At 39.8% G+C, this 15,798-nt stretch overlaps 1 protein-coding gene across 1 annotated transcript in view; it reads left to right on the top strand.

Moving 5' to 3' along the window:
* FNDC3B (fibronectin type III domain containing 3B) overlaps window positions 1–13,766 on the top strand; it is a 174,287-nt gene extending 160,521 nt beyond the window's left edge. The window contains exons 24-26 of the mRNA XM_084530178.1: window positions 669–835; window positions 3,698–3,825; window positions 10,286–13,766. Coding sequence (XP_084386304.1) covers window positions 669–835; window positions 3,698–3,825; window positions 10,286–10,597 — 607 coding nt within the window. The 3' untranslated portion in view covers window positions 10,598–13,766. The remainder of the gene's footprint in view (window positions 1–668; window positions 836–3,697; window positions 3,826–10,285) is intronic.
* Window positions 13,767–15,798: the final 2,032 nt, after the last annotated feature.

Here is a 15,798-nt window from a genome sequence, read left to right as displayed (position 1 = left end):
CTTCCTTAGTGTCGTGTCTTTTTCTTCTTCTCAGCCTGCTCCCAAGCAGACCTGTCATTGCAAGTGTCCCCCGCAGCTCCAGAATTGGCATCCTTCCACCCTACATATCCACCTCTTAGTTACCATGCTTTCCCTCTTCCTTTTCATTCATATTCCACAATGTATTAAATATTAAATGCAATCCTGATGCTCTGATTTACATAGTGACTCCAACTTAAGATGGCATCGATAAGGGCACGATCTCATCTGTGGGTCTTAGTGTGTGAATAAGGTCCAAATCAAGCAATAAAAGACTCAAAGAATTAATCTTGCTTTAAACATCTTTAAACTAGCAGCACACTCAGTGTATTGTAGCAGAGCACGAGTTTAATCCATTTTGATTACTACGAGGTAGAAAATGTGTTGACAGAAGTATTTCCAGATACTTAACTTGCAAAAATGATTACATGAATTATTATTTGCAAAAGGGGCAATGAAACTGTTCTGATTTACCTAATTCAATAATCATCGTGTGCTAGTAGCAAACCATTTTTAAACTTGCATTTAACAGCTTTGCAAAGCGTGTTCTGTCAGTTTTCACATGTATGCATTGAGCTGATAGATGTAACAGACTGAAACATTAGTGCTGCTCCAACGTAATTATGTATTCTAATTTTCATTGTTTTCAGGTTTATTCCAATTTACAGGGGACCAAGTCATACCTACAAGATTCAAAGGCTGACAGAATCCACTTGTTACTCGTTTAGAATACAGGCTGTCAATGATGCTGGGGAGGGACCCTTCTCAGAAATAGTTACCTTCTGCACAACTAAGTCAGTCCCACCTGCAATCAAAGGTATGTAATATTTTACATATATCTAGGTAACATGTAATTATTTAAGTAATTGATAAATGCAATCACTCTGTAAATGTTAACATAAGTATGCAATAACAAAAAATTGGTGCATGCTGCTTCTGTATATCTGTGAATAATGAAGTTACATGACGGAGGGAAGCTAAATTATCACAAAAAAGTTCATATAAGCAATGTAAACGTTATACCTACCAGCGTTGTTATACAGACACAGGTAAAATGCTGCTACTAACAATAACATTTTCCAGGGGATGCTCTTAATTACTGGAACACTTCCATAAGGAATATAACAGCTGCACTACATACATGTACATACCAACTCAAGTGTTAGAATTGCATTCTGGTTTCTGTGGGTAACGTTCAGCAGAGCATTTCAGAATTTATTTTTCTTTAATTTAGAAAATTAGTAACAAAGTCACATACATAAAACATTTGATTCATTATGTCTCTTAGCATGCGTTCCGCTAGAAGAACAAAAGGCCTAATTAAATAAAGTTGTATTATGATACATCTTTTCCTTTGTGTGATTTCTGCCCCAAGTAATTCTGCTCCTTCTTCCAAGAACTATTATGCAGGGAGCAGATTTGCTATATTGGTTGTCAGATAAGCTGAAATCAGATGCCATGCTAACCTTTTCTTTTTTTTGTTTTTCTGTGTGCTTAAAACTCATTTTTCAAGCTGTACTATTTACTGTGAGAAATAGTAACGGTTAGTTTGTCAGAGTGGTTTAATTTGTTCCACCGTATTTGATGTCTGGCTTTGGTGATTTTGACACTATTCGTGATCTAAGATTTAGAGAGGGGAAAACACTGCTGGGATGTACTGTCCTGTGCCTTGGTTACCTCCTCTGAATCACTCTCAGGAGGCACAATGCTCTTGAGTGCAGGGAGAGCATCAGGAGATTGGCTTCACGACACTAAAGCAGCACTGACTGACTAAAGCTAGCGCAAGCATGCACTGTAGTCACAGTCTCGTTCTGATGGACAGAAATCCATTTTGGTAAGTTCAGCTCTCACTTAGGTTTTTTGGTTTGTTTTGAGCTGCCTGAGTACTGAGTCCCTGTTAAAGGTGACTCATACCGAGGGCTGAATATCACGCCATGAAGACAGGGTGCAAATACTGGGTTGTGTGTGGGATGGGACCACAGGTACATGACAAAACACAGAGAAAAGGGCACAGCAAACACTGTGTTAGTGAACGCTGCCGTGAGAAGGTAATGCTACGGGGAAAAGCGATCCCTTGAGGCAGCCAACAACATAATCATGTTGATTCCCTTCTGTGTTCAGAGCAATACAGAGGAGTGGATGCCATAAACTTTGTTCTCCGGGTATCAGAAGCACATGTTTATTCTGTAAAGTAGCCTACTCCTTCAGTAATGCCAACCCTAAAACTGAATATTGATAATGGCAGTTTTGTAAGTATCAGACAAAAATCTACATGTATCAAGGGAGGGAACAAAAAGGAGAGAAAATAATTGAGAAAGTGTTGTCAGCTGAAATGAAGGTGTCTATTATCAGTCTCTCAACGCAGGCAGATGTGCAGAGAGAAACGAATATTGATGACATTTGGGTCTGCGTAATATTCATGTGTTCCTCTTGAGTGGAAGCAAATTAATCTAGAATTCACATAATGTATGCGGCCGCAGCAGCGTTTGTTTCCTTGATAGAGTCTCCTGTTGTCTGTTTTCAGGGGCTGTGAGCCTACATTGCCTTTAACGAGCTCATGGCCTTGCACGTGCACGTTAACCGCTTGGTGAAGTGTTTAGCACCAGTGTTTCTCCCTGTTTCATTTTTTGGTCATGTGCTTTCTTGTTCTGCCTGATAAATACGTTGGTGGAGCCCAAATGCTGTCACAGTTGCCTTCCAGTGGCAGATGCTTAGCTGTACATGTACACATAGCTGCTCTGCTCGGCTCACCTGCACGCTTGCTGGTGGGCATAGCACGGCATTCAGGTGGTGAGAGATCTGTTCGCTGGGAAGGCAGCATTTTAACAGCTGGCAAAGTGGAGTTTATTGGAATTCCAGTGAAAGCACAAGTCTAAGCCTTGTTAAAAACACTAGGTTTGATCATCTCAATTTCAGGCTCGGAATTATTCACGAGTCCAAGTATTTAAAATGATGCTTGTACTTCTGGTTCCCAGGCTGGACTTTAATACATAACTCTAATATGTATTTAATACATATGTATTTAATATTATATACATATACACATACAAATATTAAATACATATTAATATTAATATTTAATATTAATATGTATTTAATACATAACTCTAATATAGATTAATTAAATTCTGTTCTGACATTCCTCCTCTCATTCTTCCTGAACAAAATATTCAATACTAGTGCTCTCTTTCTATGATGTGTAGCCGGCTGCCCTAGGGCATGGGAAGAGTACACAAATATCACCACTGGTACAGGCGATTGCTCAGAACATCATGAAGTTGCTGCTTTTATTAATGCCAGTGTAATTCCTGAGTTGGCTTCTGCTTCAAAAAGCCCGTTGCATTAATTATGTTTGAATTTCACCAAATTTTCTGTGCATATTGTTTGTTACTGTTGAACACCGCAAGAATCCAGAACTGCTTAAATCAGGCAAGATTGTCTTGAAATAAGTGAGACTTTTGAGTGACTTAAAAATTCAGCCCATGAACTTCTTTCATCCAGTTGTGATAGTAATTTGATTTTTGGCCACATAAATGTATTATAGATTGTGCTATTAAACCCGTGATGTCCTGAGATTCTCTTTTTAAAATGTTCTGTTCTGTAGTGAAGTGCATGTAAAATAAGTAACGTTTGAATGAGGTCTTTATATTAAATGCTTGTACATTTATTTTTATTGTAGCCCCTCGGGTGACACAGTTGGAAGGAAATGTTTGTGAAATTGCCTGGGAAATGGTCGCACCCATGAAGGGGGATCCTGTTGGTTACATTCTGCAGGTACTGGTTGGAAGAGAATCTGAATATAAGCAGGTAGGAAAACGTTCTCAATTGTCTTGTCTAATTGATGGAAATAGAAATGGTTTGGACCATTCTTCGGGCTGCTTCTTTCTACTGCATTGAATTATACCCTATGGTGATGCATCAGGTGAACTTTGGTATAGACTGAGTCAAAATCAAGAACTGTATATAATAGGTTGTTTTCTCCCCCCAGGGGATTATATAGAACACTGTTATCTCACCGGAATGATTTACGCCCTCTCCAGAGATGATTGCTGTTCCCAACTGGACTAACCCTTAGAAAGTTACAATTCTGTCCGCCCAGGATTTCTGCTGGTGCTGACTGCTGCCTAGAGATGAGATGAGCTAGGTGGATCATTTTTCCTAGTTCACTCAGCTGCTTCCTGGATTTTCAGGGTAGCTCTCAAGACTTTGTATCAAGGATTTCACTCAAGTAGACAACTTTTAATTGGTTTGTTCAGCCATCCCATTCCTGTGTAGGGTGTAGATGTATGGATGTGTTACTGCTCTGTATCAGGTGCCCCACAGAAACTGTGGACTTACATATACCTGAAGTATGGCTGATCTAGTCAGACATAGCAGGAAGGTTTCGATATGCCTTTTGCAGTACTGGCTTTGCATTCATACTGTTGTTATGTATTTTAAACTAGCGTGGTTGTGTTTTATGGACAAGAATGTTGCATGCTTTGCATAACGGATTTGAGGTTTTATTCATGTAGGTAAGTTTTGAAAAGAAAGGTCCTATGAAAACTGAGTTAGATCTTTTTCATGATTATTTTGTTTGCCCTGTGAAAACACAACCACATCCCATGACTATTTGAGAACAGTTGTGCACACAGAGTGGAACAGAGCTGAGCATGGAGTCTGCTTGGACTCCTTAAGGAAGCTCGTGCAACTCGTTGCTCAAGCTGCATGGCTGTGATACATAAGTACTAGCCCTGGAAGAATTTTACACTACAGATCTTGACCCAGTTGTTTGCTCAGAAGCCCTCCGGAAGATGCAGAATGTGTTGTATTAATTTCATTCAGAGAAGAGAAAATCCATGTGGGCATGCAGTGCTGACTAAGCGTGAAGTAGCCTGCTTCATTTTTCCTGGCACAGAGTAGGGTGCGTGCTGAAACAAGTGCCCGTGTTTCACTTCTCTCATTCATGCAGTGTAGCTCAGCAGGACACCACGCTGATTTTTTCTGGGACTACCAGCAGAACAGTTTAAAGGAGGGCATCGTAACACCTGTCTAGTATGTTTTGTATCTAAAGTGAATGAATATAGCAAACTTGCTCTGAAGTAAAACATCAGCTGGAGAAAACAATGTCTCATTGCCATCTGTTAACTCTCTAAGTTTGAGTTCCCCGATCTTCTGCAGTGTATGTACATCTTTGGGATGTTCTCGAGAGATGTAAGAACACCTAGGAGGAACCCACTGTACTGTACTTGCACCTCATTTATGTTGTAGAAACACATACAGACTACATAAAATACTAATTTTCATTAATATATGAAACAAGTGAAATTGCTTTAGCATCTCGTTCCCTTGCTGCAAATTTAGCCACTGGCATGCTCCTGGGTAAAGCTCCTGCTCCTGTAGTTTCTGATCATCACACCTGAGCTGCCTCCCTCTACTTGTAGCCCCATGGATGCAGCCCTCCTCATCCCATAAGCCACCCTTCCTCCGCCATCCAACCTTGCAGAGCTGGTGTCAGAGTACTCAGACACCTTTCTTTCAGACTACTGGCATCCCTGCCCTCTTCTGGATGAACTTGTGGGTAAATATTTCTCTTCTCAGAATTGTGTCTGATGAGTTTGATTTGCAGGAGCTAAACAGATAGTAATTTGGCTACCTAAAAAGCACATTAGAGATACTGAATACTCCTTTTCCTACTTCTTGAGCAGTATGTTCTTTTTTTGTGTACTTGTACGCTTTATTTGGACACATCAGAAAGCAGTGCCATGTGACATTACAGTTCCTTTTAGGAAATCAGATCTTCCTTGTTTACAAGTCAGGAAATAAACCACTGCAAACTGCAGGAGTCGCTGGCTGAGATTGGTTTTTGTGTTTCCTGCAGTTTTGTCTGACAGAGCTTATTCAGTTAGAACTTAGCTTTCAGTTGTGTTGAAATCATCCTCAGCTTTGCATAGGTTTAACCTCAAGTGAGTGCGAGGGGCTGGGTTGTGCAGCACAAGCAGGTGAAGTTTGGGATAATGTTCTCCTAGCACGCAGCAGCCTGAGTTTTAGTTTCCTACTTGAACAGCTTTGGGGATCAACTCACTAAGGAGCCAACTCTTCATAAGAGATGTCCGAGGAAAATGACAGCGCTAAGTTTTAAAGCTCCTTCATCCTCAAATCATCTGCCTGTGAGGAGAAAAAAAATCTATGTTTGAAATTTCTGAGAATTTGAAGAAAAATTCTGAGAAAAACTAAATGTCCCTAAATGTTTTCCAAATGAAAGTAAGTGCATTGCAAAAATGTAAAATGTCCCAGCAGTGCAGTGGAAAGGCTGCTTTCCCGAGGGCCTTTCTGCACCAAGAGGTGGACACCTGGGAGAATCCAGTCGATCTTACCAAGCTCTGATTTTCATTGTTTGTGCTCTGTTCCAGACTCAGCACACACACAATCTCTGAAACACTCACTGCACTGTTAATTTGTTTAAAGTTCTGATCCACAAGTCCATGTTTTTCCTTCTCTGTTTTAAATAGCAAGTCAAAGACACTTGTACTGCTTACAAGCCAGAATAATATGTATAATATGCATACGTATAACAGGCATTGACATTTAGTCTTTGTGCTATTTATGCTGAGTATTTTCTCTGCCTCCTGATGCCAGATTTATGTTATGAGATGGAACAAATAATTTACTTTTGTTAGAGAATGTAAGTGCAGCCCACCTCGTGTCCACACAGCTCTAAAGGGTTCCAGCTGTGGAGTGAGTGACACTAATTATGAGTGGGTAAAACAAGAAGCCCAGACTCTTTCTTACAGAGGAATCTGTCAAGTGACTTAGAAGAAATAAAACCTTTCAAGTGGGCATGCTTTCTAAATAAATTGAAATCCGCCTCTGTTTCTTGATCACCATACGAAACAGGCTTGTATTAATTATTAAATGCAGTGGTCATTGCAATGGAGTGCAACAACCACATAAGGTTATCTTACACTTCCCAGCGTGTTGCCTATAGAGCAATTGTGGCTGTCATATTTTTATTATTTGGAGATGATTGAGGGGTTTTGGAATTATTTAATGACATCTGTGAAACGGAGAAATCCTTGCCTACAGGAATTCTCTAAGCTGTCTATTTTGATCAATAGTATCAAATGCCGTAAGGGGCTTCAGCAGTGGTTTATTACTTGTGGTGATATTTTCACTGAGGGAGCAAGGCAAAAAGCTCATCATGTTTTTATTATATTCTCAGGTGCCTAAACAGAAGAGCTGTTTCTAGGAACTGAAAGCGATAAATTGGGTGGACTCTTTACTCCATTTTGGTGGCAACCAAAGCATTGTGTGCTATATATATATATATATATATAAAAATGCTGCTTTACACAATCCTATTGGGTTTAACCTTTGTTTAGCAAGTTCAAAGGCCTTATACATAATGGTCAAATTAAAAATTAAATTACTTTTTTGTTTCGTTTATTTTGTTTTGCTGTGTGTGTGAAGTCTGTTCACAGAGTGTAACTGCATGAACAGCCAAGCATTTATGTTTGTGCTGAGAGCATTCTGCCCTGGATTAGCATGGTCCTAGAGGCACTAAGGCAGACAAAAATCAGCGTGGACACTAAGGCAGGTAAAACTGAGCTCAGGCCAGTAGTGCCTTCAGTTGCATAGCCCTCGAGGGTGCTCGCTGCAGCCAGTTGTGCAGGATGCAGAGGCTGCTGTGGGAAGCGATGATGATTAAGCACAAGAATCGTTTGCCTGTTGCTGAGAAGGGACATAGCTCCACTGGTGCTAACAATCTTCACTGAAAGCAGGACAATTTCCACCACCTTCCTAGCTCTAGCACAGGAAATGGTTTGTCTTTATCAGCATTGAATATTCATGTATTTGGTGTACCTTTGACTGTTCCTCAAGCCTTCTTTAAAGATGCATGGTTCTCTCACTTGGCTGTCTGGCTTTTTTCTGAGAAGTGCTGTTGAGTAGCTGGCTTGAATGGCCATCTGTATTTATTAGACTGTAATGAAGATACAGGTCTTTGATTTAGCTGACCTTAGCCTCCAGTTACACTGGTATTCACCACCCGGCCACACCAAAACAAGTAACAGAAACAATTAACTGCAGAGGTTTTTTCAATGCGAAGACAGGCTGTATAGATGCAATCCCTACTATCCATGAAATGTAATTTTGGAAATTTAGATGGTTTTTTTTTTTTTAATTAAAATTCAGTTTGGGGTTTTTACTGTTTTGGTTTTTGTTGTTGTTTAAGTAGCGATGTTTGTGGCAAATGAATTACTTTATGGCAAAGGCGTGTGGAACTCCTCTGATGATGCATTTTGAAAGGAAGTTAATAATGACAACAGCACCAAAAATATACATAGCTTACAGCTGTGTTGGACAGCTTTGGGTTGTGATGTCTTAAAGACTACAGAAATGGGGGGCTAGCTAAGTCCCTGAAGTAGAAGAATTCTGACTGCTGTGGTGGAGGAACATTTCCAATTGCCATTGGAAAATGCAGTGGCAGGGCCTTTCTTGATAAGAGGTATGCTTTGCAAACAGATGTTTCAGCCTTCACATTAATTCTGTGGGCAGCTACAGTGCTTGTAATTGTTTTTTCCTGTGATGTATTACTGTACCTTAATGGCTTGCTTCTCGGTGGCTTTGGGAAGATGAGCAAAGATTGCAAGAAAGGCAATGGTGTGTAGCTTTGGTTAATTGCAGACATTTACAGCATGAATTCGTTGTGCTCCTGTCACTTGAGCTAGAATGAACTTCCTGTGAATGCTGGGTGTACGTGATGAAGGTAAAATAAATTTGTTGGAGCGCTGCTTCTTGCCTTACGTCTTGGGGCCAGGAACCAGCTGGTTAGTGGTGTTCTGGAACCTCAGTCACCGTCATTCAAACTGTATTTGGAAAAATTGTGGAAGTTTAAAAGTTTAAAAGGAGGAGAGAAAATGAATGGAAGGAAAACCTTAATCTTTTGTCCTAGACCTTTCCAGGCAATCAGACTGGCTTCCTAACTGAAGGAGTAGTCTCAGGGGTAAGCATGGGCAGGGAAGTTGTGTTCTTTAAGTGGTGTTTAGCTGAGTCTGTCTCATTTTGATTTTTTTTTCCTTCCCTGGAGTAACACACAGGAAGTCCTCTGTCGGCTCAGTTTTAATTTCCCTCGTTACCTTTTCTCAGCCAGAGCTCTTACCTTCGGGAGGGCAGAGGAGCACTCAGCTTCCTGCTCCTGCTGTGAGGAGAAGGAAATCGGCAAAATGAGTAAAGGAAGAAGCATCCAAAGCTGAGGGTTTTTTTCTAGGAGATACGAGCACTTTGTGACACCTTGTATTTTATTTAATAAAATACCAGTTTCAGCAACCCTGCGTTATATAAATTGTTGGCTGGTTATTTGTTTTCAGAGTATATGAGTGTTTCCAGTGGTCTTTTTCCATTTAAGTCGCAAAACTGTCTTTGAGATTTTCAGTTCTCTCTCTTCTTTCTCATATTGTGACTCATGCTCTGAGTCATAAGTTACCTACATTTGATTAGCATAAATACATCACGGATTTTGGATTGTTAAAGAACGAAATACAATGCAACCAAGAGGAGCTTTTTATACCTTAATAATATTTTATTGTTTCCACAATTCAGAAAGTGTAATTTCTGGCATAATTGCTGACTCTTGAGAAAAATGTGAGGAAAGTATATTAAAATAATATTTGCAACTGATTTTATGACTATGCAGTGAATGTCTTGCAATAAACTTAGTTTGCAGATTTTCTTCATTTTGGGGCCAGATACGGTGCTTACATCTTAGACATTTTAAGCATGTAGTCACATTTTAACAGTACAGAAATATGTCTGTGATATTTATCACACCCATGAAAGACGAGCATGTCTTATGTATGATGTGTTGCCTGAAGTCTTGTCTGTTCTTGCGTGTGTTCAGTGTGTTGAGCTCTCTGTGGAGACCTGCCCTGGTCGGACATCTCTGTTCTGCTCCTCTGCGTGCCGCCATTTTGCTGAGGCCTACCCTCGCCTCACGAGAGCGTTCCCTTGAGGTCTACAGAAATGTTTCCTTACCAGACTCAGACTTGACCTAACTTCCTGGCCCAAATCCTTGCAAATCTACTTTAATTTATGACAACTTGTGACTTTGTATGAAATGCAGAACCTTTTCACATACAGGTTTCCTCTGCCTCTACTTAGAATGGATATTTGCACTCATTTTTCACTCAACAAATACGTCATACGCTTCTTGAATTTGTTTTGATATTATGAAAAAGTGAAGGTAGTTCTGTTTTATTTATTTAACTGTGCTTGCTGTTTTGTTTTGAAGGTGTACAAGGGAGATGAGACCACGTTCCAAATCTCAGGCCTTCAAGTCAACACAGACTATCGGTTTCGCGTCTGCGTGTGTCGCCGGTGCTTGGATACCTCACAGGAACTTAGTGGCCCTTTCAGCCCATCCGTTGCCTTTATGCTTCAGCGAAACGAGATCATGCTTGCAGGAGAAATGGGAAGCATAGATAATCCTAAGATAAAGAACATGATTCCTACTGATGAACAGTTTGCAGCCCTCATCGTTCTTGGCTTTGCAAGTTTGTCAATTATATTTGCCTGTATATTACAATACTTCTTTATGAAGTAGAGAATTCAATGGAAGTTTGAGATACAAATTTAACTAATGCTACGCATTATAATCCACACATTTATTCAGATATTCCTTTTTGAAATCCTTTTGTTCTACCATGCATTTTATATACTTCTCTTGTTTTTACAGTTCTAGCTTGAAGAAAGATAAATCAGTGTTTTGATGCACCTTTTTGAAATTCAAAACTAGGAAGTGGTCAAACTGGAGAAACAAGCAAACCAGATACCAAAAGCAAGATTTTTTTCCTTCACAGTTTCAAAAATGTCACCAATTTGCCTTGTCATCGTGGTTCTGTTTTTGTTTTCACTGAAGTTCTTACAGTCTCTTATTTTATCTTACTATTTAGGAAATTTTAATTGAATCACTTTTTTGTTTCTTCTTTTTCTCCTAAACATTAGTCACAAGTGTGTATAGTGGTAAGACTAGAATACAGTGTTAGTCAACAATACCAGGTTTTCATTGAACAGTATTAGCAATGTTGCCTATGAATTATTCACTACATTTGCCCCATGTTTTCAAGATAAAAAGTAAATTGTTATTTTAACTGCTTAGTGCATTTAAATCGGAACAGTATCCTGCAGTCTAAAAACCTGTTACTTTTACAGTTACAACACTATGAAACTGCCTGTATAAGAAATCAAGTAACCAAACTGCATATAAATTATGAAGCATTATAGATTTTTTTACCATTTTGATTCCTAGCAGTAATTTTAAGTAAGAGGGCATTGTGCAATAGTTAGTTATTCCCATGTTCAGCTATTTAAAAGCTGCTTTAACTTGTCTGTTTGTCACTGTATATAACTATTCCTAATCTAATAGTAGATATTATTCTATTATGTTCAGTCTGATTGATATGATTAGAGCTGGTGACAGCTTACTGCCTCTACTGAATTAGGTGAGATTTACACTAAATGTAAGCAAACTTCACTGTCAGTTGATCTTTTGGTTTTTGGAGGGGTATTGATTTTATAGAACTTTCTTGAAGATATCAGAAATGGGATCTGTTTATTTTAAGTACCTTAAACGGGTGCCTACGTTATTCTTAACACAGGGCCAATCAAAATACTTGGTACATTGCAAAATTGGGACTGGAGTCCTACAGAGGTATAGTCCTTGCTCTTACGGCTGTGTTTCCCCCCTCCTGCCTGCCTCTTCCGAGACACACATTTTAATCCATCAAGATAGATTTTTAACTCTTGAGTCATTGGATTATTTATATTAAGTCAACATTGTGCGAGTACCTCAGGGACATAAGTGAGCTGGAGGTGCAAATAGATTCCAAAAGGGTGCAACAGACACAGTGTATTTCCCTGCCTATTGTTTTTGTATATTTTTGCTACTTGGTTTTGCTTTTGTCCTAGCTATTTTGTGCTCTGTCTCCATTGTCTAGGATTCAGTGTCCTATACTAGCATAATATTCCCTTAACCAAAGTAATGGGGAAAAACAACATTATTTTTGTTTTAGGTTTATTTATACTATATACTGCATACAGTACTTTAAATACCAATTACAGTGCAATCTTTTATTTATTGTAAAAAAAAATAAAAAATAAAAAGTGTACTTATGTACTAATTCCCCTCCCCACCCCCTGTAGCATGTTATATTTTGTCTGTTTTATACTGTTGTACTTTAGGTCAACTTTTTACCTGGCAGCATTCCTAGTATTATTAATCTTCTTACATTTTCTTGTGTTTTTGAAGATGGGAGCATCTAGTACATTAAATGCCAAAAAACATTATCAGTGATTCAAACGTTTACATGTATCCAAAAACATAATCATCTCTGGAAAGAAAGTGCTAAGATCAATGAATTATTCTGTGTGCCTCTCTAGATGTAGCAAATATTAGAAATGTTCTGTATTTTGTTATTGACTATAATTAGTTTAATTTAGCCTTGCAAACTAATGGCATTGAGCTAAATATATATATTTTTTTGTTTTTTTTGCCAAAGTCATGGCTTGTCAAATTTATTTACATCTTATTTAAATTTATTTGTGATATGAAACTTTGTGACCTTGCATCTGTATTTTGTGAGCAAAGCATATACAGCTGTTTTCAATGGAGGGGTGGGGAAAGTGTATTTTTTAAAACAATGAAAAGACTGCTAGTTTGGAAACCCAGAAATCTGAGTAGCATCCCGTTTTTATTTTTGGAGTATTGTTTCAGCAGTGCTGCTATTAAACCCAAGCTTGACATCTTTTTTAAAAAAGAAAAATTGAAGAAAAAAAAAAAATCTTGCTTTATAGTATTTGATCGATTTTGAAAGCTTGCAGTACAAAGATACTAAAAGCAACAAGCCGAAGTGCAGAGAGAAGCAATCTGTTGGACTTCAAGCATTTGTGTCAGTGCCAACCTGTTTGGTCCCCCGTGCAATCATGCTCATGACAATGCCCTCTCCAACCCCGGGTTAACCAAGTGTTCTGCAGGAGTTGGAGCAGGCCCTAAATCAGTTACCTTGGCATTATTTTAGTTTGTATTTTCTGCCATACTGAACTGGCTGTGGTTCATATGTTAACATCACAGATCATAAACCGTTTCTGTTTGGGTTTCCATTCCCGCAGTTTGCTGTTGCCTTGTCTTCCCCGTACGTCTTTTTGCCCTTTGATCCGGTAGCATCAGGCACTGAATCAACTCCAGGAGCTCTCTGCTCTCAAAGAAATAATGAACACACACACACACACACAAAAAAAAAAAAAAAAGGTAGAATGAAACACTAAATATTTACAGCCCTTAAGGAAGGAGAGATGTTTTTATATTGTTCTGCCTTTTTCTTTATGAACTTGAAATGTTTTCTAATCCTGTTTGTTGGCTACAGTAGTTCAGTATTCAGTGTCACGATTGAGAAGTGCCCTAACTGAATGTGTATGAACCTTATCCTTGCACAGTTCTTTAAATTGAAAAAAAAAAAAAAAAAAAAAAAAAAAAAAGTTTTTACCTCACTATGGGAACATACATTCCAAGCTTTTCAACTTTAAAAAAAATAATCATAAGTTTTCTTGTATTGTAAATTTTAGACTATTTCATATGCATTGTATTAAAACTGCCATATCAATTTTAATGTATAGATTTTGCAAATACTACACTATGTATGTAAGACTTAACTGTATCTGTAGTGTATATGTAATATATTTATGCCCAATAAATGTTTTAATTCTTTCTGATATTACCAGAAGTTTTCTTCATTGAATACAGTCCTTTCAGTCTGTTAGGTGGGCCCTTTCAGGTACTCAGGTGATGTTACTGCAACCAAAAGCAGGAGTGAGAATCCTAAGTTTAATTCAGGACGTTTCTGATTTGTAGTTGGAAAGGTTTTTATCATTTACAAAGTGTTTGCTGGTGCAGTTTGGTGCTCCGAGTCTCCCTGTGGGGCTGCACCCCCATATGACAATTTTTGAGGTGGTTTGTCCTGTAGTGATGCTGTGGTATCCCAGATCCTCCACTTTCAGCTTTGGATTAACTACTTTCACCAAGATGAGCATTTTGGCCTACTTCCAAGCCCCGGCGCTGTCTGGAAGTGACCATGGCCCTGCAGCCCGACTTTGTGGGCTCAGGGGAGTGCTGCTCAGCAACCTGGCCTTCTGTGGTGGCTTTTACACAAGTCTCAGAAACCTCGGCAGGAGATTTCTGGGGAGTTTGACAGCTGCAGTCTCTGTGGCCACGCAGAGAAGCCTTTCAATCCCTTTTCACTCAAGGGATTTAAGCAAGATCTTTTCTAAGACTGAGCTAAATACGTGGCAATTCCACCCCGCCCCTGGAAAGCTGGAGTTTGGCTGTCCCTGAACAGGGCCGTAGCTGCGGCACACATCTGAAGGCTGCTGTAACATTCAGTGTAAAATCCTCCCCAAGAATATCGAGTTCCTGCTGGAGTGGGCTGGGGTTTGGGAACTTGGAGTGTGGCTGCAGTGCACTCAGCCCCGATCTTTATCTGGGAATTTAGGAGCTGAATTTTCCTGTGTCCTCTTCTGGGTGAGACAAGTTGCTGAGGTGTTTTAGTCACTTCGGCTGAATAGCTTGCCTGAAATGTTAAATGACAGTAAAAATATACCTGCATTTGATGTCTCTGAGTAAATAAACACATGAAATACCAGAAGTTTTCATTTACCATTAATTATGCACAATAAATTCAATTACTTGTCATAGAGAATTAAGCTGGCATGTATACATGTCCCGTGGCAAACACAGTGTTTGTTTTTTAAACAGCTTCTCCTCTTCAAATCACTGCATAAATGCAGCATTTTATTTGTTAACTTTTTTCATTACTGCAATTTGCAAACATGAGTGTTCTTCTGAAGGAAATGTTTGGGGTTTTTTTGTGTGTTTTGTTTTGTTTGTTTGTTTGTTTCTTTTTTTCCCCCCCTTGGTTGCTCTTTATTTATTTATTTAAACGGTGCTTGTCAAAACAACCCCTCTCTAACAAAATCTTCTGAAGATGTCTGTAGACGGGTATCCAGCGCTTTGTTACCTGAAGAGCTCTCATTTCACCCGGTCCTTGGTTCCCAGCTCCCATGGCCACGGCCTGTGGATGACGGGGAACAGTGAGAACCTGGCAAGCCCAGGACAGTGAAAGAGGATTGATGTTCGCCATCCGAGCTCTGTGTTGTGTTGTGTTGTGTTGTAATTGCACACCCAGACTGGTAGGGTTGGGATGGGTAACATGAACTTTCCTGTGGGCCTTGTTTTATTCATGCCCTACAGAGCACGCAGCATCCCTGCTTGGGCAGGACTGTGTTTAACACCATCTCTTGCCTCTATCGGTGTTGGAAAGTTACCTGCTTTGAAAAGTTTTGGAGCAGAGCAGGGGCTTCTTCTATTTCTAGATATTTCTGTGGCCTTACCACCGACCTCTGGGCTCATGTGGAGCCAACCGAGGCCGGCCGGCCGTGCCCCACCTCGCAAACCGAGCAATCTCCAGGTCCTCCAGCAGCCGAGCATGGTCACCGGGCTGGAGGCTGCTGTTTCTATAGCAGCAGCAATTCCGTCTCCTCTCGGTAATCAGAGAGCCTGCTCGAAAACGAATCAGGTAAAATTTGTTGTGCTTTTGGCTTCAGCCTGTGTCGCCAGTTCGGAGCACGAGCGGTTTGGCAGAGGCGAGCCCAGCCCTTGGAGGGGTCTCTCTGTGGGAGCCGGGCCCGGAGGCACCGTGGGGCAGCAGCCAGCGCCGGGCCCTACACCGTGTAGCGGCCTCCTGCCAGGCTGCT

The sequence above is a fragment of the Aythya ferina genome (assembly GCF_964211825.1).
Source record: "Aythya ferina genome assembly, chromosome: 9".
Classification (NCBI taxonomy): Eukaryota; Metazoa; Chordata; class Aves; order Anseriformes; family Anatidae; genus Aythya; species Aythya ferina.
This window is presented reverse-complemented; position numbering and strand designations above follow the sequence as displayed.